General features: G+C 40.8%; 1 protein-coding gene across 13 annotated transcripts in view; it reads left to right on the forward strand.

The window, feature by feature from the left end:
* Nucleotides 1–3,633: 3,633 nt before the first annotated feature.
* LOC124050158 overlaps nt 3,634–24,919 on the forward strand; it is a 101,253-nt gene continuing 79,967 nt past the window's right edge. For all 13 annotated transcript variants that reach the window (XR_006841563.1, XR_006841562.1, XR_006841566.1 and 10 more), the window contains exon 1: nt 3,634–3,757. Coding sequence is in view for 5 of the 13 variants with exons in the window: in XM_046372383.1 (XP_046228339.1) it covers nt 3,693–3,757 (65 nt within the window). In the remaining 8 variants the exon portion in view is untranslated. The remainder of the gene's footprint in view (nt 3,758–24,919) is intronic.

A 24,919-nucleotide genomic window follows, 5' to 3' on the forward strand; every position in this document is an offset into this window, starting at 1 on the left:
TTGTGGCACATGGTGGACTTTTGAAGTGTCACGTCTTATTACATATTAGCCGCACACTGCCCACTGCACAAGAGTCAGACCGGGGCTCAGCGCTGTGATGCAAGGCCGTGTGCATTACAGTGGCTGCGTGGAGCGGCAACGGCAACGTTTGGGATTTGATAGCTTGAGACGAAGCTTCTCCTCCACCTGAGAGTCACTTTATCAGAACGTAACACGTGTCTCCTCACAGTACTGTAGTTTGACTCACGATTCATATGTCGCAGATCCTAGCTGGGAAAATTACAGTAAGCTTTAATTTAAATAACAACTCACCCGTGGGAGTAGCTGTACCATTAAGTCAGCTGCACTGAAATCCAATTACGACACCAAATACATTCAGATATGACTAATGTAAGCATCAGGTGAGTGTGAGTTCACGATGAGGGATATTTATGTCAGCCTACTGACCTAATGGGCTTCTGTCACGCCTTTCTTTTTCTGTCACAAGTTTCATGTATAGGCCCTTTTCACAGGAGACATTTTGACTTGTCACAGGTGGAATTAATAACATTAAGGATGGCTCAGTTCTATTAGCTGTCAGTGAGCCAGCATGCAATGGCTGTTACTTTATAAAGTACTGACTTCATAAACATTTGATGCTTTTCTTGGCTGTATTCTTTCATGATCACTACATCCTAGTTCTGCATCATAATGTTGCTGTATTGTAAGTCAGCCACCAGAGTTCGCATGCAAATACAACATTTTCAACTATCAAATTAAATAATAAGGATTTCTAATCTTTTTTTCTTTGATATTAAGATAGAACTGCAACAGAAGGTTGTACACTTTTAATAACTAAACAAAAGTGAGACACATCTCAGGTTAAGTAGGGTTAAAAAAAAATAAAGAATAAGATCCTTTGAATTGGATTTTTTCTTTTAGGAAAACAAAAAATCCCTTCTGTTTTATTTATATATTATTTAACAGGAGTGAAGATTTAAAAAAAATCCTGTAGTCAACCTATGACATATTAACAGTGTGTTTTAAAGAACATGGCCTCAATGTGCTAAATGGTAGCTGTGGTCCTATTCAGTTTTTTTCCATTAAAACCTCAAAGACTGAAAGTTAACACTGAATCAACTTCATCGATTACAATTATAGATAGACAGGATATAGATATGACAGGAAGTTCAGTTTTAAAACATTAGAAAAAAAAAGAAATTTATCAGCAGATCGTGAAGATGCAACAGGTTGGCGTGCAAGATGTCTGTGCACTTCGTTATGAAGTGTTATGCTAACGAGTCATCCCGCAACCCGTCAGGCGTCTCATAACATCACTTTGTACCTCGAGTGGTGATAGACTGGCAGCATTTTTCAGACATTCAGGTAACAACCTAAAACCAAAGAGGCAGGTTGTTGTATCCTTTCCATTTACAGCAAATTCACACTTTTAATTTCACTTGAGGTTTTTGCCCTCTTTTTGGTTCCCACTGGCAGTTTGAACCTTCACCGTCTGCAGGTGTCATGAAAGCCTTCTGTTGCTGCTTGGCCACCCTGCTCTCTCGTTACCACCAGAGAAAGAAAGCAGCCCCCCTCCCCGCCTCCTTCCTCCTCGTTTTTCCATCTACTTTTTTTACCCTGGGAAACCCCCCACTGCAGTCTTCATGACACATTCAACCCACCTATTATATTGCACTGTGGGGGGCCTGGCAAACCCAAACAATAATTTAGACCCCATTTTACAGGAGCACTTATCTGCTAAGTGCTCACACAAGTAGTCAAAGCCACACACTGCTATAATGTTGAATTTTGACGGATGATCGAGAATTGCATTCAGTTTGCAAATGAAAGAATTTTTACACAAAAAAGCTTAAACAGTCGTCTGAGGTTTTCTAAAGCTTCTGTATGCATATAGATACATGAAAACTTTGAAGGTTTTTTTTCCCCCCTGAGCCATGTTGAAAGATACATAGCAGTACAGACTCTTATCAAATCCTTTATGCTCTTTTATGATCTCTGCAGTGAGTAAATGTCTGAGCTTGTGAATGGCTGCTCGTCAGGGATCACAACGCTGATAGACCACAAAACTCACTCGACAGGCGCAAATTTTTATTTCTGTTCGGGTAGCAGACCAGGGTAACAGACTACTGTGGACGCTAGGTCCAATAATCTGAGTATTAATAGAGTCTGTCCTTTGAGTCTGGCAACCAACAGAGGACATGAGAGCACACACGCCGTAACTCATAACAACTTGTAGTAACTCAGCTTGGCACTAGCTGTTCTGCGTGAGGACGCCGGGCTGAAGTGCAAAGTTAAGCTTGTATTAGTATCCTTGACTTTCCCAGCTATGGCGGTTTCACATGCAGACGGTGTAACTCAATAGGTCCATCAATTACTTCTGTTTCCTAGGTGGCTTCACAAACAACAGCTGCAGAGTTTAATAAACTAGCAACCCAGTCACAGGGGCTGAAATATCATGAAGCCCGAAAACCAGCAGGATGATGAAAGTTGCCTTGTGTCATTCTCACCATTTCCTCCGTTTGATGCAAAGACCGTATAAAAGATGTGTATGGAAGTTTAGCAGCATTCTTAAGCCTTTTGCTATTTCACCAAAGGCTACTCGTTTTCGAAAATAACACGCTGTGACTTGGCATGTTGCTTGGCATCGAGGCATGCTGTTGCCATATTAAGCTTCATTTTTGGTTGTTGGACAGAGGTTAGTTTTTTATTTTTATTATTTTTTTTCTTTTTTTCATGGTAACTGGAACCTCATTCAAAACTCTGTCCTTGAATAGACATGAGAGCCACTCTCTTCTTTTAGATTGAATTTGAGTCACTGGTTCAACACAAGCGTGCAGGCTCAGACCTTTATTTACTCTATTTATCTGCATGGAAAAAGGTATAAAAATAAAAGATAGTAAAGCAGAACAGCTGCGTAGGAGAGGACAGAAATGCAGGTGGGCTTGTATTAGTCTTAAAAGCACTTAATGTGGAAAAACAAGCTGAAAAACATCAACAACAAAAACGGAAAATAACTAAGTGAAAGTATGAGTGTACACGCTCCATTGTGCTGATGGTTGGCAAATGAAAGGAGGCAGCATTGGATGAAGAGGACAGGAAGCAGAAACTCACACTCAGACCTTCACTAATTTAATCTGCACCAAACTGACTGGCACCAGACTGAAAATGAGTTGGCATTTTGAAAAGTTTTTGAGATTTGGTGCCTGTAGGATAGCTAAGAAGCTAAGAAGGTGGCAGGCAGTCAGACTCAGCACACATCTTGACTTCCCAAAGGCGAACATTTATTCATAGTGCTCTCCATAACACATCTGTGCACCAAGTCAAAGTGGCAGAAAAGGCACATGCTGATAACCACACAGCCTCACCTGCATCTCAGCACTGCAACAGCTCTACTGCTTATATGAGGAGCTCAATTCACACCTATTCTGCCTCAGCCATTACCAAAATTACTGAAGGCAGACATCACAATATCCTCATGACCAGGAAACCATATATACACATTATAAGAATCATTTCAATGCCACCGATGCTACTCGGTGACTGAGTGACTGAATGAGTTAGCCACCGCATTTTAAAGATAAAATTCTCAGAGAAACCTAACTAAACATTGCCACTAGAGAGAAACCTCCTTCTCTTGGCTTAACCTGGTGATGATGTCAGCATGACATCACCGGCACTATAAGAACCAGGAAATGGAAGGCGGGGCCTTCTTTCAAACAATTTTCCTGCATGGTGGGCCTACACAGAAGAACAATTGGTAAGTTAGAACAAAGAAACAAACACCTGAACAATACTGAAAGTTGCATTGATATAAAAGTAACTCATGTTACTTAAACTGTATGTTTGCTTTAACTTACACCAATGCTTTGATATAAACTACAAAATAATGCTAATGCAGACAAACCTGGGACAGGTGTTGAAGTGGTGTGTAAAGACAGGTTCTCACTCACTGTGCCTTACTGCGAATGAAGAACAACAACAACAACAAAAACAAGCTTTATTAAAAGACTTTGCTTTGTTGGTATGTTAAGGTGTCAGCATGCCCCCCACCCGCAAGTATTCATATATGCTCAGTGCCCCCCCCCCCCCCCCCCCATCTGAAATAATCATTAGCAAAATGAATCATGACCATCACTTAAACTGTCATCATTACTGCTATGGGTTTTTAGTCTTGCAGTGCACTGCAGCTCTGCGTAGCGTATGTCCAAATGGTGTTGCCGTACCCCAGCAGAAGCTGTTGGTCGTCTGCTGTTGAGCAGGTAGAATCATTGTCAAACACAACAGGCTTTTGTCTCTTCATTTAGTTACTTTCAAACATCTTTAAAAAAAATAGAGGAAAACTAGAATGTAATGTCAGGCTACATAGGCTCCATCACAGGAAATGAGTTTTTAACTCTGGAAGATTTGGTGTTGTCTCCATGGCTGCGGCCTTGAAATCGTTGAAGGCATTTCCTCCATTATAGACAGGTGTAAAGTGGAAGGGAAGTTTAAGCCTTTCTGATTTTCTCAGCTGACTAACTGTGGAAAGCAGGCATGAATCTCAGATTATCAGTTTGAGTTGCAAAGACGGTCAAATAGTTTTTGGACAACCGTTAGGCTTTTTGGCACAGAAGAATAAACCGTATGCGGTATATCTTGTTATATGCATCAATGCGTGGTTGATATTTGTCTTTCTATGGGATTAGTTGGTAAGAAGGAAAATATAGAATATCATAAGACTTTCTACTCCACTGTGGGAACGTGTGGCTTGTAAAATGAATTTCTATGGGAACAAATAAAGTTCTCTGATGCTAGAAAGCTACCAGGTTAGTGAGAATTATGCAGACTGAAGTACAAGATGTATAGACTTTCGACAAAGAAGCAAAGATAAACCAAAATAAAATAGCTGATCCAATCTAAACCATAACAAAGCGGCCTGTTTTGCACTGGAGTTCGCCGCTGATGTAGCAGGAGAGCCTCAGGTGTTTTCCTTTGTACATCAGCAACTCATAAGAAACATACTGTGAGAAGAAGCACGTGGTGCATGTTTTGTGTAATGTTGTCTCCTCACTGAAATTTATTTTGGCTTGTTTTCTACTGTTGTAGCTGCACTGAAATCATAACAAAAATGAACAACAGAAGGCGTTTTGCTCCAGACTGTCAGCACTGTCAGTCGTTTTCACCTCAGTGTGACCTCCTCGCAGCAGGAGCGGCACAGTGCAAAGGCAGAGCGTGGGGCAAATCACACAAAACCAGCCCGCCACACTCTACATACTTGAAACATTCAGTGAGATATAATTTGTGTTTTGATAACAATCAGCTGCCATTACTGCTGCCACAACGGCAGATTCCTTCATGATGATCAGCCATGTATGTAGTGGCAAGTCGGCAAGAACTAATCTAATCTGGTATCTACTCCAAGAGTGAATCTGAGCGTGCTTTGTGCCTTTAGTTTTTTTTTTTTCTCCCTCTAGAATGGGAACACATCAGTGGAGCTGATTCAGGACTTTTATAAATAGCACCGGCTGTGATAACAATACAGAGCTTCTCAGTGGGGGCTGCTGAAGCTCCCCTGCAGTCGCACTTGTACTGTATGAGGGAAGCTGAATGAGTGAATGCTGCCCTCTGGTGGACAGAAAAAGTATCTAGTACCATAGTATTTTACACACAATGGATGAACATTACATAGACAACTAGCATTGCATTCTAAATACACAGACAGCTTTGCAGCTCTAACAGCTTCCACTCTTCTGTGCAGGCTTTCCACAACATGTTGGAGTGTTTCTGTGGGAATTTGTGTTCATTCATGCAGTAGGGCATTTGTGAGGTCAGACACTGATGTTGGACCAAAAGGCCTGGCTCACAATCTCCGTTCCAGTTCATCCCAAAGGTGCTGGATGGGGTTGAGGTCAGGACTCTGTGTGGGCCAGTCAAGTTCTTCCACACCAAACTCATCCAACCATGTCTTTATGGAGCTTTGCTTTGTGCACTGGGGCACAGTCATGCTGGAATAGAAAAGGGCCTTCAACAAACTGTTGCCACGAAGTTGGAAGCATAGCATTGTCCAAAATGTCTTGGTATGCTGAAGCATTAAGATTTCCCTTCACTGGAGGTAAGAGGCTGAACCCAAAGCCTGAAAAACAGGGGTGTCTTGATACTTTTGTCTCTATAGTTTAGATATTGGAGTTAAAGAGATCTCATCATGTTGCATGAATAGTTATGGTGAACTATGTGTTCCTCTAATATCGCTCCTCAGTGTTGCTGGGAAAAATAAATCCTCTGTGTTAATGTAATTCAGTGGAGTTGCCAACAGGGGCTTAATTGACTGATACTTTTGAGCACTTTGTTCTTAGACAGATTTGACCCAAGTTGGTGTGTGCATGTCTCACAAGTCCAATTCAAGTCATTCTCATGTTTTATGTGGATCGTGTGTATTTTTGCCTCTTAAGTGTGTTCAGTCTGAGATTATTTGTGGCATTCAGTGCTTATGTTTCAACCAGTTCACAATGCTGTATTGGTTACCACATTTGGAAGACTAAATGGTGTCAGTGACAGTGACAGTGTTCATATTTTTAGCCTCAATGAACCTGCTTATAATTGAAGAATTTGAAAAATCAGAGTACCTTGGCACCAGATTATATTGCAGAACTTTTTACACCAGAACGGACAAATCAAACACCTTCTCTAGAGAGTCCCACCTCCCTCCCCTTTTGTTTTTCATGATTTTATCGGCCACCATTGCCGGCAGGTGAGGCGAGATGTGTTCGGCTGGTTTAGATCTGTAACCGCACTGCTAGAGGTCACCAAATCCTGCAAGCTGAACCTTTAAACCATCTTTACCAACTTCATCTTTAAAGGGATGAACACATTAAGGGGCAATTTAAATTTGATATTTTGAGTATATTTTAATGATAGTACTGTGAAAATTTAAATGCATAACCTTCACTTGTAATAAAGCAAGTCTACACTGTAACATTGTTACTTTTACTTAAGTACTAACCCTTACATTTAAGTACTTCTTCCACCTGGCATAATGTCAGTTTGGCTGACATTATAATATAATGGACATACCTTTGACTTTGATTTGTGCAGGTACTGTCTTTGTTGTTAAGCTGTTATATTTTCATGCTGTTCCTCTGCCCATCTGTCTGTCCATCTGCTTCTTGTGAGTGTGGTACCTCAGGAATAATTGGAGGGAATTTCTTCATATGTGACACGAATGTCCGCTTGTGCATAACAATGCAAACTGATTAGATTTTGGTGTGTTAGAGGTGAAAGGTCAAGGTCAGTGTGACATAGTAAATCATATAATATTGTATTTCTAGCTTACACACGACTAAAATGAAAAGAACGAACAGCTTCTTGCTGACCATGATGCCTCTCTTGTTGTTTCTGTTTGTATGTCTGTGGTTCTCTTGGTTGTCAAAACCACGTTGGATGTCTTTGTGGAAGACACAACTTGAGTAGAGTACACAGCGTGAATCATCACCTCACCGGTCTCTTTGTCTCTTCCTCTCTCTGTCTTCACTCTGTGTGCCACAGCAGTCATACCAGCCCTCCTCTCTGATTAATGCGTGTTTATGAGGTACAGCGTTAAACCTGCCATTGTCCAGATCGGATCCCTCCCTCGCTATCTCTCTGTTATGTATGTTTGTTTTTCTCTCTCTGTCTCTTTGCTGACTTATTTTCTCCCAGAAGTGCTCCACTGATATGACAGGACAACGTAGGACAGGCCGGGTCACAGAGGGACACAGCGGCGGGCAATAAAAGTGTCATTTTTCACCTTGTTCATAAACAGGTTGTGATGTTGAGATGAGCCATTGCCTATTATGGGCTCTGTCCAGCCTGTGACATTAGTAAACAGAGGAGGACAGCTCTCTGTGAGCGCCTGTGCCGGACCAATGAGGAGTGTGTTTTAACAAGCCGGTGAGGGTTGTTGGGAGTCTGGACTAGCTCGCCCCATGGTAACCCAGGTAGACAATGCACTTGTTATGGTTGAGCCTGGGAACAGACTCAGGACTAACACCCATCAAGCTGTCTTGCGAGGCACAAACTTTGGGTCATGAATATTGCAGAGGTTATGGGGTTATGGGACAGCTTTATTACTCTGACAAACACCATTTCTCAAGGGGGATTGAGGTGGGGAGGACAAGACAGCTTGCCTATTTTGCTTTGCAAAACAGGCTGCTGAACTTTTTAACTCTGCTACGTGACTTTTGAATCACCTTTATCTTGCAGTGCTTGACCCATGCTGTTGTGGCAAATGAGCATCTATCTTTAGACGCAGTGATTCAGCATGCTGACTGAGATGGCGACAGGGCCGAGGCTGCAGGAGTGTGGGGGGAAAAGTGCGTTATGCGACTCTGATGACGGTATGGGCTTGTGAAACATGCCTCCCATGCTGTTCCTGCACAACCTGTGTTTGATACGAGATGATGAAATCCAACTCACTGAAGAGTCTGCCTGCCCGCCCGCCCGCCTGCCCGCCTGCCCGCCCTTTGGGCATGGATGCAGATTTTTGTCATAATGCAGGTGGCTGCCGTTAAGAGGAAGGGAGGACAGAAGTAACAAGGGAGTGAAATGAGTGGAGGAAAAGATGGTGAGACACCTCCCCTCCATATGCTCACTGTGACTCTCCTCCATATGCATGCCGCTCATGTCCACCTCTGTCTGTCGTCACACAGGCCACAGTGATGCTTTATAAGTTGATACACCTTTCATTCATCTTCTGCACAGAGAAAGCCGAAACTGGCCTGTGCCTTGAATGCTTTGATGCAATGAGGATTTGGTTTGAAAAGGACACAACGCCCCCTTGTGTACAAAGGAAGCACTACAGAGACAGTAGAGCACCTTGTTCTCTTGTTCCTGTATGTCTCTTGTCCCCCTCCCTACCCCCAATTTTCATTCCTAAACAATAAACATAATAAATGCAGTTTGATGTAGTTGTAAGCAGATATATGTTTGTTAATGCATAATACAAGTCACAAGTCTTGACCAATAACGTATACTAATAACCACTGAAAATGCCCTTATATCTGTGTACAAATACATTATAGCTTGTAAATGGGGAGAATTAAAATATTTTTATTTTTAGCTGTTTGACTGCCGGTGAGACAAACATGTGGTCTATTCTGAAAGGGGCTACAAGACGGTTCCGACATAATCTAATAAAAAACAAAAAATCAATAATACAAACAAAACTACTACCAGAAAAACATTAAATCATAAGAACCACATCTACATTGTCTCAAGTAATGTGTGTGTGTGTATGTGTGTGTGTGTATATGTGCTAGTATATCCTGAAAAAGAGGTTTTTTTTCCTCATCCACCCCAAGTTACGAGCTAATTTAACTGTTTTTGTTGTTTTGTTTTTGTTTACTCTTCACTCACCTCACAAAACAAAAATTAGGCTAAGCTAAACTACAGCTTGCGGTGATTGATCAGAGGCAGTCGTATTGCTACTGCAGTGTGAATCATCGTGCAGTGTGCTCTACATGTATTTCTTTTTGTTAAAGTTTTAAATGAGGCCAGTTGGTGAATCCAGGAACCCAATGAGAGCATTCGGTTCAGTTGGGTTGTGGAAGAAAGAAGCTTTTGCTCCTCTTCAGACTGTGATGACGGAGACGTATGGGACCGCTGAGATATGATTGGACAGGATGGAAAACAGGATTGTGAAAGCTCCCAGGGTGATTTTACGAGGATGTGGATACTTCTGGGTTCAGGCTACCACAGTAGACAATAAATTAAATTTAATTCGGATATCAGAACTCTCAACATTCAACAAGTACAGAAAGTCAGAGTCCCAAGAAAACGACTTATTTTCCTGCAGGGGATGAGACGTTTCACTATATGTGAATTAATTGCTGTCATGTTGGATCCTGAACAGTGAGTAGGGGAACCAAAGGTGGAGAGCATTGAGAGCTTTGAAATCTGCGGGTTCGATAATATTTACATCTGCTGACTGGGAATTATGAAAGACATTTGAACTCGTTCTGCTTTCACTTAACAATTTTTTTTTTGCGCCTTGTGTGGTGTTTGCATCTTTCAGGGATGAGAGCAACTACCAAACATGATGTGATGATTGATTTAGGACGGATCAAAACCCTGGAACAACCTGACTGCTTACCTGTGCGTAGCTGTGTGCAAGCTGAGGGGCCACCTGATGGCCCCTGTTTTTTTATATTACATAGCGTTGTTTATATTTATATTTATTTTGTTAGGCAATTGGGCTTATACCGGGGCCGGGGAAACTAATTTCGTTCCACTCATGTTCTACGTGTGTGAAATGACAATAAAGCTCCTTGAATCCTTGAATCCTTGAATGTAGTCCGTCAAAGGTGAACTAAAGAGGTTTTAGAAAGTTAGCTGCAGTTTGGGCTGGAAAATGTAACTTGTCAGAGGCGTCTATGAGCCCTCTTTAGCCTCCCTAAGGATACTTTATGAGTCTTGCTTTAATGCTGCTTTTATAACTGTTATTAACTTACTTCAAAGTTATCCAAACATATTTCAGAAATTCTAAAATCACAAGACAAGAGTCTTGACTTTCACAGGGTGAGTAACATGTAAATTCAGAGGTGTCCTCCTTTTTAAACATCAATGATTTAGTTCTGTGCTGATTGGACTGCCACTAAATGGATCTTTAAGGCTCAGACTCAACATTACGGTGAAATGGCATCGACATGCACTTTCCCCCCCAACTCTCTCACCGTCATTAAACTGCTTTGTTCCTGGGGTCTCACTTGCTTTATTCTTTCATTTCATGCCTCTCCTTATGCGTTTCCCATTCTCTCTCTCTCCTGCTCTACATCTCCTTTAGCCTCGGCGGGCTTGTAAAGGAGCTTTAATAGAGAGGAATATAAATCTGCAAGTGACAAACTCCAGTCGTAGCAGCGCGGGGGCCGGTGTGTACGTTGTGAACTGCTGCGCCATAAAACCAGGACCTCCAAGGCCTCCTGTGCCCCCTGCGATTCCCGCTGGCACTGCCGCGAGACCCCACAACCTCTCAGCCTGAACCACAACACACAGGCAAAACACTGAGGGCTTTTTTTGGAAGTGTGGGACTGGAGGCAAATGCTATCGAAGCCCTGATTTGGCTTTAAAATGACCGGTTTCAGGAGCATAACCATAACATCACATCTACACGCTATTTCAATTTTCTTTCATTTCCTAGAATTTATTAAATGCTGCTGGCAGAGATTTTTGCGATATGGTTTACAGTATTCATAGAAATATTTCTTTTATTTAAAGAATTTGAATTTAAAAGAAAAAAACAGAACAGGTCCAAGCTCTTAGCCACACTCAGAGGATGACAATATGACCAGGAGGGAAGTCAGAGGTAAATAGGCCTGAAGTTATAATACTTAAGATTTCAGTCTTGTTGTGCACACATGTGGTTATTTGTTACAACACGAAGGAATTTTTCTCGGGTTGCCAAGAACAAATATATAGTAAGAATATCTGGAATCCTACAAGAGCTCTCTGTCTGTAAGGTCCACAGTTACTACATGAATAAGTTCGACCTCATCTTGGTCCTCTATTTAGTCTTCCAGCTGTTTTATTTAAAAGGGAGTAAAAAAACAGCCAGTTGTACTTGACCAAACCTTTAAAAATGATGATGATGATAATAATAATAATAATGAAGAGGAAAAACAAGTGGTAGAAAAACAGACAGACGGCATGATCTCACCTCTTACTGAAGTGCCCAGAATGAAGTCTGTAGCAAGTGTAGTTAAAACAGATGAGTTGGTTTCATGATTCCATTGCGGGGAATTTGCGGAGTGTCCATGAGGTGGCGCTGCAAAGTTTCCAACTGAATGCGGGCCTTAAAGTACAGTAACACTTCCTCGTCTTAAAATGGAAGATAAACCGACTTTTAACTGTTAAAACAACAGATCGGGCTCACTGGCCGTTGAACTGGAGGCTGCAAATGTCCTTTGGATTCCTGTTAGAATAATGGAATGATAGATTTAACAGGCCCAGTTCCCAAATTAATAATTCTGTTCCACATTGCAGAGCGTATCGAATCTGTCAGATAGTTTTAACAGCTTTTCGACTCCACCCTTTTCCATTTTGCTTGAGTTGAATTTGGCTCCCTGTTTTCCATTCCCCAGCAGCTGTGTTTTGAGTCATTTACAGCTCAGCTGACATCGTCGCTCCACATAATGGATTAGAGGACAATGAAATCATTTTTTTGAGAGATGCCCTTGGGGACGTGATGGATTCAGTGGATACAACAGCTGATAAAATGCATCTCTGAATATAATGTGTTGAAAATCTAGACAGAGATTGAGTAGAGAGGAGGATCACAACTTCATTACTGAGTTCAGGATAATTGTAGTAAAAAAGAAAAAAAAAATTAAAAATGTTGAAATGCCACGGCACCATTGCTGCATTTTATATATTAAATTCATTTTAAGTATAAATAAATATATAGAAATTGCAATGTGGAAATGATTGTGTTGGTGAAGACTCGCAGATGCATTCAGATGTATACACAGCAAACATGTCAGACAGGTTTTTGGGTGACTTTTGTTGCATTGTTTACATTACTTAGCATTTCTGTCCTTTTTGATGGTAACCAGTCCCATTTAGTCTTATTATACAAGCTGTCACAGCAACTTGCAGTGACATCTGTAGTGTAATTTCTATAAACTTGTTACTTGCATGACCGAATTCTTCTCGTCTAGGTACACTCGTAGGAGTGCAGCTGATCTAAAGTAGCAACAGTAATAATGTACCACTATATCAGGATTATTTATCGTTAAAAATTCACCTGAAAAGACCAGTTTTAAATTGTTGTCGGCAAACTCAGTGTCAAACTTCCAGGAAATATTCACCCACTGTGAAATAACTGGGTCTCCATGCTTGATCACGCTGGGTGGCAGGGCTGGCACGGCACTGGAAAGCATTACTTCTGCATAGTGTTAATGGACTTACTTAACTCCTGGGTCCTGACTAGTGTTTTCCAATGAATTAAAGTGTCAGAAGCCACAAATCAGCGTCTGGGTTAGGTCATGTGGATACCAGAGGAGGAGTGTGGGCTCGGTGGGCTGGGCGCTCTTTCTTAATGGTTTGTTCCCTGGATGCATGAAACTGGAGCCTTAAACCTGACCTGTTGTTACTGAGGCCCCATTTGTACTCCCATCTATGCATAAGACACACACACACACACACATGCAACCACAAGTGCATGCCTTTACATGCTCTCTCTCTCTCTCTCTCTCCCTCCCACTCTCCCCCTCCCTCACTCTCTCTCCATCCATCTGAGACAGATCTACTCCCCCCCCCACACACACACACATCCCCTCTCTGCTTTGGCAGATCAGTAACATTTACTCAGCTAAATGAATTAAGTAATCGCACAATCCCGCAGCCTCTGCATTACAGAGGAATTTCCATATTACAGCATCTGATACTCCCTGTTCACAGCTCTCCTACGCCACTAATGCAAGCCCCTGGCCAGGCGTGTCGTAACTGGATAGCCGATGGGATTCTGCTGCAGCAGATGCAGTGAAGTAGAGAGGATGTGTGTGCGCTGGAGAGTAAGAGAAGGAGGGGTGGTGGATGGAGGTGGTGGTCATCAATGCTACATGGGTCCTGCTTTTTTTTTTTTCTTTTAAATTCTTTATTAGAGCTCATTAGGACAGCAAATAACTCCGTACTCCATTTTCATTTAAGCAATAAGCCAGTTGAGGCTGAGGCTTGCATTGATTTAGGATCTTTAGGATCTCTATGAGGCGTCGTTAGACACCACACAGTCCCATGAAAACCCGGGCTAAAATTAGTGTAAACGATAGCGGCTTTGATTTTTTATTTATTTTTTTTTGTCCAAATGGAGCAGTACAAGTGATGTTATTTTTATTCAGCACTTTTCTTCCTTATCACAGCCTGGTGCCTCCATTACTCACAACATCAAGTGCCAACAGGTGGGTCAGAGATTTAGAGATGAGTGGGCCAGAGAGGTTTGGTAAACTCGCTTCCTTCTAACTCCACAGATCAGACTCGTAGTCCTCAGACCAGACTGATGCCGACTCGAGTGACATCACTCGAGGTGCTCTATCAGACTTTGTGCAGCAACCTCTGGAGTCACAGGAAGCTTATCACACTGGTTTTATCCCTTCATTTGGTTATACCTGGGGTTACCGCTGGAAAGAATATTTTTTAAGAGTTCTGCGAAAAGAAACGCATTTATCAGTCAGTGAGGAAAGGAAACGGAAATACTTGTGTGTCTGTCTACAGCACACTCACGCTGAGGCCTGAGAGGATTCATTTCATTATGTTGCTGTACTAAAGAAAACCAAAGAATATGGTCAAAAATGTTGAGCCATTTTAGAATAAGTATCAAAAGTCACCGAAGCTACTGAGGTGAAACGTTAAATTTATTGTCTTTGTACAGTTTTCACTTGAGTATATATCAAAAAGGCTCAACAAATGATCATTCTGTTGTATTTATGTTCAACATGGTGTCCCAAATCTTTCTGGACTCAGGGTTGTATGATTCCAGTGAGAAATATGCTTGGGGAATATTCACTTGGGGACTATTTTTTTAGAGAGGAGGACAGAGGACTGATGGAGAGCTTCATCATGTGGTGTAATGACAACATTTCAATCTCCCCATCTGTTCTTGAGTTACGCTGTTGAACAATGACCAGACATGTGATCTTGTAGAAAATTATGTCACAGTGAATGTGACCTTTGACCTTTTTTTATATATCACTTCATCATTTTATTTTTGTCGTTTGAGAGAAATTTTGTCATTAGCGTATGATTCAAGAGTTAACAAAAATACGTGTTTGTGTGGCCGCAGTGAATTATGACCATCAAATTCCCGTCATTTCAGAGTCGAGGTGGACATTTGCGCCAGATGTGATGAAATAAAATCGGATTAATAATAAAGAACTCAATGGCTTAGTCAAAAGGATGACTGGTAAAACCAAACAGTACATGTTCAAAAGAAATGGCAGTTTGGTAATTAACTGACATCTTGCCAAAACTAAACGGTCACAGTTCAGAAAAAGAACACATCAGTGTCCTTTTTAATTACTTGTAAATGGACACTGGGTAGCAGGTGATTTTAGTCATTAACATGCACATAAATGCGGGCACAGTTGTGTGTGTTCAACATTTGCCTGTTTTATATTTTATTTATGTCTTAAACAATCAGAGATCAGGAAAAAAAACTAGCCGTGTTGAATTCCAACCAACAGCGAGCCCAACCCTCTCTTCCCACAGTTCCCTGCCGGCCTGCCTGCGTCCTGCCCCATGTGGCAGGGATAATTAAGCAGTTGGTAGACCCAGCGAGGATAGTGGGCCACACACAGCTGCCTCGACCCTCTGCAGAGCCAGGGGGCTTCGGCTTGGCCATGGCTCCCAGCGTATTTGGAGCTCAGAGAGAATAGGTGGAAAGGTTGAGTCAGAGCCCGAACTGACTGCTGTTAAACTGTCAAAATGATGCCGTTGGAAAATTCGCTCGCATCTGCAGAAATATGCTTTTTTGTTGTTTTTTTTTTCACGAATGAAGAAAAAGTAAGTCCTCAACGGCTCCTCGTGTATTTCTGACATTCTTAAACATAATGTTAACCACAGGGATGTGAAATTCACCCAACACCTGAAATGCAAAGCGTTTTTTTTTTTTTTTTTTGCTTTTTGTTTTTTAAACACAGCAAAGTTTAAAAGTCACCAGCCGGTGCTGCAGTCAGGTGTCTCGAGGCCCTGAACAAAGAGAGAGCAAAAAGTCATCCAGTCAGCATACACTTTTACTCACCCTTTAAATCTCTCTTTTCCTCTCCGTCGCTGCTGGAGTCGTGTTTCAGGAGCTCTCTGTGATTGTACTCAGAATTGTTTTTACATTTCTGGCATTTTATTTTTTAAGGTCCACACAATGGCCCTGATATACATTACTGTACTGATTGGTACATAAAGCGTCCAAAACACAAAATGTAGCCTGAGCCCACCGATCGTTCGCATCCTCAGACATGTCAGTTATGTGACATAGAAAAAGTGGCAAAATTAGTAATTCTACAATGTAAAAAGACCTGCATTCCACTCAAAATTCTGATTAAAAGTGTGAATGTATTATCAGCAGCTGCATGTACTTGGTACTCATCATGCAGAATGCCCTCCTTAACGGTGTAAAATTATTACCTTGTTTTATTATTGGTTTATTATCAATTCAATTCAGTTTATTTATATAGCACCAATTCACAACTCATGACACCTTCCGATTAAAGCAACTACTTAATTACATTTTGTGTCACTGATGCATTTGTAAGATTCTAATGTTTAACGTTAAACTGTCTTATGTACTGCTGGGCATTTTGAGCTAAACATCGCTTTGTAAGATCGTTTTTGGAAAATTATGATTTTTAAAAGCAACTGTAGTTAAAAAAAAAAGGTAAAATCTGAATACAAAAGTGCAATAAACTCAAGAAATGTAAAATTGTAAAAAATTGTACACGAGTAAACGTATGTGGTTACTTCTACTTGATACCGTGCAGTACATGAAATCCTTTGTTGGCTAATTTGTAAAGATAAACTATTAGTTAAAGTGTCATAACAAGTCGCTGTATGTGTGTACCTCCTCCGAACAACATATGTTGATGCAGTATATTTGTTGTACTTTGTGGTCTCATTAACAAATGCAGTGCCTTTCTATATCCACTAGGAGTCAGTTTTTCTTATCAAATCTATTAACACACATTTCTGAAGTGAGATACAAACAGCTAAGTTATTGTACAGAAGTGCTGGTGACTTTGTCATTACGATGATTATGATTAAGAAGAGGATAATGTATGAAAACGAATTCTACGGCTGGCAAATGTTTCTCCTAAATAAGGTCAAATTTTCATTTTGTGGTCTGACACGTCGTCTGACTTCCTGTGCGTTGCTGTTGACAGTCCTGCAGCACTTTGGTTAATTATCACTCAGTCAATTATCTTGAGATCAGGCGTGCAATTAGAGGCTGGACAAACAAGGTAATAATCAAGAGCGGCGAATCAGCAAGCTGTTTTCCTGTTCGAAGACAATCACAATCATGAGAAGCAGAGTGAGTGCTTCAAGGGAGACAAAACGCCTGAGAATTTACAGTACGAAAACATTCACTCAGATATTTTTAAGTATTTTTTTTATGGCTTTGATGATGGTAATATAAGTTGAAGGGTCAGCTGAGCTGTTCATGAATCAGCTGGATGTTTACCACCATATGTGATTCATACGGGCTAATAATTCCCTCCTGTGTGTAACTGTGCAGTTTTGAGAAAACTTGATGATGAATATTCAAGCGATGCTTCAGAAGATGTGTGATGATAGTTCAACATTTCAGTGGAACATTTTATCCCGTTAAAGACAGAAAATTAATCGGCTTTCAGCTTCTCAGCTGTGAGAATCTGCATTTTGTGTGTGTGTGTGTGTGTGTGTGTGAAAAAGTGATATCACCTACTAAAAGACCAAACAATCCATCGATTAATCAAACTAATAATCAGAGTGAAAATACTTGTTAGCTGCAGTCCTGTGCTGTACATTTAACTCAGTTTCATTAGTTTGACAATTAAATTTAGTAATTGCTTTACAGACTGAAAAATATTTTGCAAACTTTGCAACTGTAAGTTTTTACTTTTGAGCAAGTGTTATTTTAACTTTAACAAAAAGATCTGGCTTCTTCCCTCTGTGAAAACGCTGTAATGACATATGAATAAAACAGTAACAATTACGTAGCAATAACACATGTTCACCATTTTGTTAATTCAACATACATGGTGGACTTTAGGGATCTTTGATAAAATTCTGTTTAAAACAACAAGTCAAAGAACAAGCCGACATGATGAGAAAATGACCCGTTAACAAAGAAAAGAAGGTAAAAAGTCACGTCACCTCATTTTCTCTCACATCTCACCTCCAACACACGTACTGAGCACAAACACATACAGCCTATTTTCATCTGCTGAAGTGAAAGGAAGCAAATAACTGCAGCATCGCAGGCTGCGCGCAAACACACACGCACACACACACACACACAAGCGTTTGCACACACAAAGGTGCTTGGATTATTTTGGCAAGCGCCGAGTTTATTATTTTGTTTTATGGGGTTGGGAGGAGGTGGGGGTTGTTTTGCGGCGCTGCCTGTGATACGGCGGCTCTGTTTGTGCGCTTGTGAGAAAGGAAGCACCAGTAAGATCAATACATCCTCTACGTACATTTCCAGCAGAGTGTGACGTGCGTGTGGGGAAATGAGCTGGTCTGAGGATACTTTGCTTGTTATGGATTTGACATGAACTTGGCCCCCAGCCTTTCTGAATGTGATGAATGTATTATTTAATCTTCCTGTCTTTGTTAACCTCCTTTTGGCTCAAGGCACAATGATTCTCTCTCTGTGAGTGGTTGAAACAACATCTCCACTTTGGCCTTTGGATTTTGATGAAGTATAATAATGGCTGTAATAATAGAGCCTCTCATGAGGACCTTTCCCACCACAAACACGCTAATGGGAGCGGTGTTGTATTTAAGGACACGAGTCAACCACACAACACAGATTTAAATTAACACCGCTGATTAATAGGGCTGAGGATGGCACTTAAACAGCTGCATTGACGGGGCCGTGACACTTTATCGGCCTCGTTATTCAGGATTGAATGACTTGGCTGAAGAACACGTTCTGAGATTTAGAAACTAATTTTAGATAGAGGTCATTGTGGTGGGGGTATCGTCAGTGTTGTAAGGGTTTAAGTTCTGCTTTTAGACAGTTAAATTAGAGCGTTTCTTCTTAGAGTTTCTTAACATTGAGGTCAGGACTACAGTTTAAAGAAAAACTGAGAAATGCAAACTAAACAAAAGAAAACAAAAAACAGATGTCATGCAGTACAGTTAAGCTGGAGCTGCCATTTCACATTGTTGCTCTGTCAGATTTCGTAATGGAATTATTGGTGGGTTGCAGTTATTGTTTGCAGTGCCCTACGTCTTGTGTATTTGGACAACATCAACTCTATACAGGGTCCCACAGAGGGTCACTTGATAGGGAGATGTTTTTCTGGTTGTTTCAAACATTTATTTTAAAGTCCAGTGTATAGGATTTAGCAGCATCTAGCGGCATGATTGCAGATTTAGGACCAATTGAATACTCCCCGCCTCACCCTCCCCTATAGTGGTCACTAAAAATGCAAAAGGTGCTCTGTGGATCCAGTGTTTGGTTTGTCCTTTTTGGTCGATGGAAACATCCTTTTGTAGCTAAAAAGGATCATTCTAAGGTAACAAAAACCCAACGATTAATAGTTTCAGGTGATTTGAAGGGTAAACTTGACATTATTTCCATCCAGTCAATCCAGTCAATGCAGAGTGCCTATCATAATATCACAAATGAAATAAATTTTTATATATATATATATTAAATAAAACTTTAATTTAGCGCTGCACATAAAAATTATCTTTATTGTTAATCAATAGTTTAATAAATGTTAAATGTTAAAAAAAAAAGACTGGGGGAAATGCTTATAACATATTAAAAGAGTCAATATAATGTTTTCTCTTTCTAGCAGTAAGTAACATTATGAATTAATCAAACACAAAGATACATAATTTACAATTATATAAATAGAATCCCGAAAGTAAATCCCGACATATTTGAAAAGCAGGATAAACTGAGTGTGTCACGCTTTTCCATTAAAAGTGACTTCACTTGACCTCATGGTGTTTGTGAGAAGTAAAAACTAGAATGGAAATGTTGACTTTCAGTTAAAATGTGGCTCAGTGAGGGTAACGAATGTAGTGACTGGGTGACCCTCATAAAGGCTGAAGTTCTTACGTGCGTGTTCACATGTGCACAGCAGGAGAAGTCAGCTAAAAATAATTACCTTGCCAGTAGCTTCAGACAATGACAGGGCAATATTCTTTAGAGGCTGAAGACGTCAGAGTTTTTGGACAGGATTCAGACACAAAGACAAAGAGACAAATTTAGACTTTTGGTTGATACGCCTGAGCGGGAATAAAATTCATCACCTTTGGGTCAGAGATATTTCAGTCAACGCAGACACGCAAACATACGGAGGAATAGATGGATTTGTCTCACCTGTGCCAGAAAAATACACGCAAGACGGGTTCAAACACCAGCGGGCTTGTAGGAAAGTATGCATTTCTTGGAGTTCGGCTCTCTGTGGAAAGCTGAGGTTGACACATCATCAACAGCTGTACGTACTGCAAGTTAATATTTACATGATGAAGTATAAATGGCTTAGCATTTCTGTCGAACAAAACGTGAAAAGACATTTACACGTTACATTAAGATTTCACACATTTTAATGCCCAGTTTTTGGTCTTTGTCGCTTTTGACTACAAGTTTATAAAACATCATTAATAATTACCCTGTAAGAAAAATTCCCTATAAACTAACAACTAGAACAGAGATAAATACCATATTTAATCATATTTGCTCATGCTTTCGTCTGTGACACTGAGCATTTTAATGCTAAAAATCCACCTAAATCCACCTCTTTCACCTCCTATTGTACCTCCAACTGTTTGTCTCTATGTCTGTCTGTCACACAGACGAACCACTCAGTGTCACATTTTTCATTTTAATATTCAGTCTGTAATGGTCTGATACTTTAGCAGAACGTGTTCACTCTGAAGGTCTGGTCAAACATTTCACCGTGAAATAAGTCGGTGAGCAAATGTAGCACATGAGCTAACTGCTAATAAAGTAGCCAGCCAGGAACATGCTAATGCTAGCCAGCCACACAAGCATCTTCTTTGTATTCTTCTCTGTATTGGAACATTTACGCTCCCCTGTCCTTTTGTTCTTGCTTATATATAATTTCATTAAACAAAGAGCTTTTTAAAACTCTCCAGTTCTTTGTTCACTTAAACGTCAGCAGTGACAAGATAGCCTGGCATTGGACAGCAGTGGAAATTTGTCAATTTTTTTCATCAGTCTTTACTAGTTTGATGTGAAAAAAACTTCATTTGTCAATCTTGGTGTAAACCCATTTTATGCCCTATTTCTCTTTCAGCAAACTAGGCAAAATGTGATTGGATTAATGGAGCAACAGAAAATTAAAATTGTGAACTTGACGATTTTTCTACTTTGTCATCTGTAAATTGGATATCTTTGTACTACTGTTTGGAAAAACACAAGACATCTGAGGACAGAATAAAGTAAACTCTGCAACATTTTACCACAAAGCAGTGTGGGTCGTGTTAAAATTAATTCAGACCAATTATATATTAGTTTTCAATCATTCAAACTTAAACAGGTCTGCTCCTCATGCATCCAAAAAAATTCTTAAGAACTAAAAATAAGCACAGTCGCACTGATGGTATTCTGTCAAAAACCGGCCCAGAATAAATCTTACAAAATAAAACAATAAACCAAGACATCAGTAAGGCTTTGTCAGAAAACTTATTTGCTTCATTACATTTCACATACAAAGCCTCAGTGTGATCCAAGTGTCTGTTTGCATCACTTAAGCTCAATGCTTCAAAACACAAATGTTAGATAGGACGCTCAATATACAGTGAAATGGAGCTTCACAGCGACTCTGTACAGCCGCCATGACCTGAAGCCAGTGAACCAGGTCTGCATCTGACAAAAAGAGCCAAGATCCTTTCAGACAGGAGAACATGTGAGCAAGAAGGAAAAAATTCTTTTAGAGAAGCCACGAGGTGTGAGAAATGTCCTTTAAACATCTACTACATGACACTAAAATTTGCTGGCTATTAACAGGAGCCTCTGTCACAAGTCTTGTTGCATTAAAAGAGGCAGATGACTTGCTGTCAGCTGTGGTGGGCAATCAAACAAATATAGAGTGTTGGAAGTGTGAGGAGCTGACGTCTTCACTGTGCCACCTTTAACTTCCTATGGCTGTTTGTCCATATATCTCTCCATTCTTAGGTTTGAGCACATGGTAATTCTTACAAAAATACCAAATCCTCACCACCAACAGGCGGAGTGACCCGACGGTCTGAACACGTCACGTCAGGCAACCCAGTCAAAGCCCAACTCCCCCACAAAACACCCTAAATTGGTTTTCACTTCACAGTGCCAAACCACAAGGAAGAAAAAAAGGGTATATCTTTCGAAAATTTGCTATCATAAAACTTGTTTTTTCATCTCTATTTAAAGCTAGGGTTAGGCTTTAAGCCGCCGATGAAAGTAAGATTAGGGTTAAGGTTTGGGTAAGCTTTAAAAACAACTTGCTAGGTGAAAATTATAACAAAATCCGGCATTGCAGCTCGGCCAGACAGGATCAAACTCCTAAATCTGGAGCCTCGCCTCCGCAATCAGCTGGACATGACTGACCGCAAGCCGGGGCACTAAGAGCCATATGGATGTTTCACTAAACGCTCTCCCTGGTCACAGGACAGACCATCAACAAATCAGCTCTCGACACAGAAATCTAGATAATCACACATTTCTGCTGAACAGGCTGTCCAAATTAAAAAGGCATTTGTCTGAGAAAATAAGCATTGTCTGCTGGCCCGGATCTATTCCACACACACTTCTGGGAAGGTAGTAAATTTCAATACATGCATTATTTTTTCTGGTTCTTTTTGCCCCAAATGATCCATTATATGACAGTGAATCAGGAGCCTGGAGTTGAGCAGTCTCCAATGTCTCTTCACATGCATACCTCAATAGCATAGCCCCCCGCTCACCCCCACCCTCCCTGCACAGGATACAAGAGATTTGTATGTGCAGAGCTGTGCTCAGCCCCTGATGTCAGAGATGACTCAATCCAGAGGCTTGTAACACCAAAACACATCTTGGAGATCCTGAATGGAGCCGAAATGGGAGGAAAGGAGTAGGAGGAATTTGTTTCCATGCCTCCATAAACACGTTTTCTCTATCAGATAAAAGTATTCTCATGCACAGTCATGAAGTAGAATACACAACTAGGTTGTTCCAAAGATACATGAAGAAAAAAAAATGTAATTTTTAACAATACCAGATCTCTATGGAAGAGGAGCATTTTTTTTTTTTTGCATCTGACTCTAAAATCCACTTGAGTTAAACACATTGTGTTTTGTTTTACCCTCTGCAATGCCTTGCAGTACAGAAGTCCCGCGGGAGGTTGAGATTAGCTAGAATGTGATGAGATGGTGACAAATATCCAACACTCCCCCGCATCAACAATCCTAAACGCAACCATCGTGGAGGGGCGCGCAGCTCCGATTGGATCAGAAAACAAAACAAAACAAAAAAGGAGAAGCGGCCAGGAAGCGAGGGATCCATTTCATGCCCCCCCTTCTGTTTGCCTGCCACCTGTTAGACATGATCATTACCACGAAGCAAGGCATAGGGGCCTAAGCCGGTCACATTTATATCAACAAGCTGGGATAAAACTGTCTAATTATCCCCCACGGCCTCTGGCCTGGCCCCCGACTCTGGACCCATTTGCCAGCCTGGCCTGAAGCCAAACTCTGCAGGCTGGTATGTGAAAGCACATCCTAATGACAGCTCTCTTTCAATCCCAGGTCTTTGTAATTGCCCTGGGTAGCTTATACACATTATGTGGCCCCCGTCCAAGTCAATAGTTAGAAGGTCAAGGAGAGGTTTACTGGAATAAGCATGTGAATTTACTGCTATACCTGGTCTGAATAAATTGTCATCATGTGAGAGTGTTGAAGTTCATGATGACAACTGAGCTCCATTTTGAAAGAAAGTACAGGTTCGCTTGAAAGTCCTGAATAAGGATGGTGGTCTTAAAGGCAGCAGCGGCAACATTCTCAATACTTGGATGCATGCAAACAAGTGTAATTTTCTACTTAAAAACAAGTGTTACATCCAAGCAAATTTGCCACTTGTGAGCAAATGCTTAAGTCAGGGAGAGCTAAGCTTTGATGATCTCCCATGATTGAGAGCAAATGTAGACTAAATGTAAGCAATTTGCACCTGTGCAAAGCTGACTATTATGATAACAGTTTTGATGGCTACAGAGGGAATGTGGTGGGTGGGAGTGTGGAATCCAGAGACCCGTGGGAGGTAGCATTAAAGTCTTAATTAGGACGCAGGGGGACAGATTCAAAGTACTCCAAGATGACGGGGGACACAGCAACGGGGAACCGGAGCTGATCGTCTTTCCTAGTTCAAGGCTAATTGCTGAAAGGGATCTGACATGGATGTGCAGGGAAACACAGACGGTATGTAATGAGATGACGTGAGGTCATCTCTAAAAGCTGTTGGACTAATTCTGTGTGTCTTAGGTGGCTTGTGGTCTACGTTATCAAGACATCTCGGGTATATCTCAGTAACACCACAACTTGATGTTACAGTTTAATTTAATCTGAACTAAACATCTTATTCTAACCGAGTGAATTACTGTCCTGTTTTTGTTGTCTTTGTGGCTGTGCTGTTAAAGTGCCAGTTGACTGATTTGAAAAAGATTACACACTGTGTTTCATTTATGCCACGAGTGACCGAATTGTCACTCAGCAAAAGCTGCCGCAGCGGCCTGTTTACGCCCAGGAATCTATTTGTTCTCATGATCTCCGATAAAATGGCAGCTGTGGCAGATATGATTACTACAGCTGGGCTGAAACTGGAGGCTGCCCTCAAGTCCTGAACCACAGACTTGTCGCTGCATTTACTGCTTTATATCAGGTCAAAAAACAGAAAAAAACAGAAAATGATGGGATAGATAGATAAAAGTCTATGTATTTCAAAAAATCTTATTCACTTTGGAAAAATTAGCATAAATAGCAAGAGGGTGAACTAGAAATACAAGCAAACCAGATTCATGTTTGATCCTGTTCACATAACAAAAAACTTCCTTTATGCATCCTTAAAAAATAATTCTGCATCCAGGCTGAATGAGATCAGTCATGTTTTGGTTCTTTTTTTAACATTAGATTTCCAACAAAAACCTGACACAATTGGACTGAATCAGTACCCGGTGCATCACATCCTCAGTATTTCATTTGTCAAAACCTTTTGTGGTGTTACTGGTGGGGGGAA

This window comes from Scatophagus argus, chromosome 19 (assembly GCF_020382885.2).
Source record: "Scatophagus argus isolate fScaArg1 chromosome 19, fScaArg1.pri, whole genome shotgun sequence".
Classification (NCBI taxonomy): Eukaryota; Metazoa; Chordata; class Actinopteri; family Scatophagidae; genus Scatophagus; species Scatophagus argus.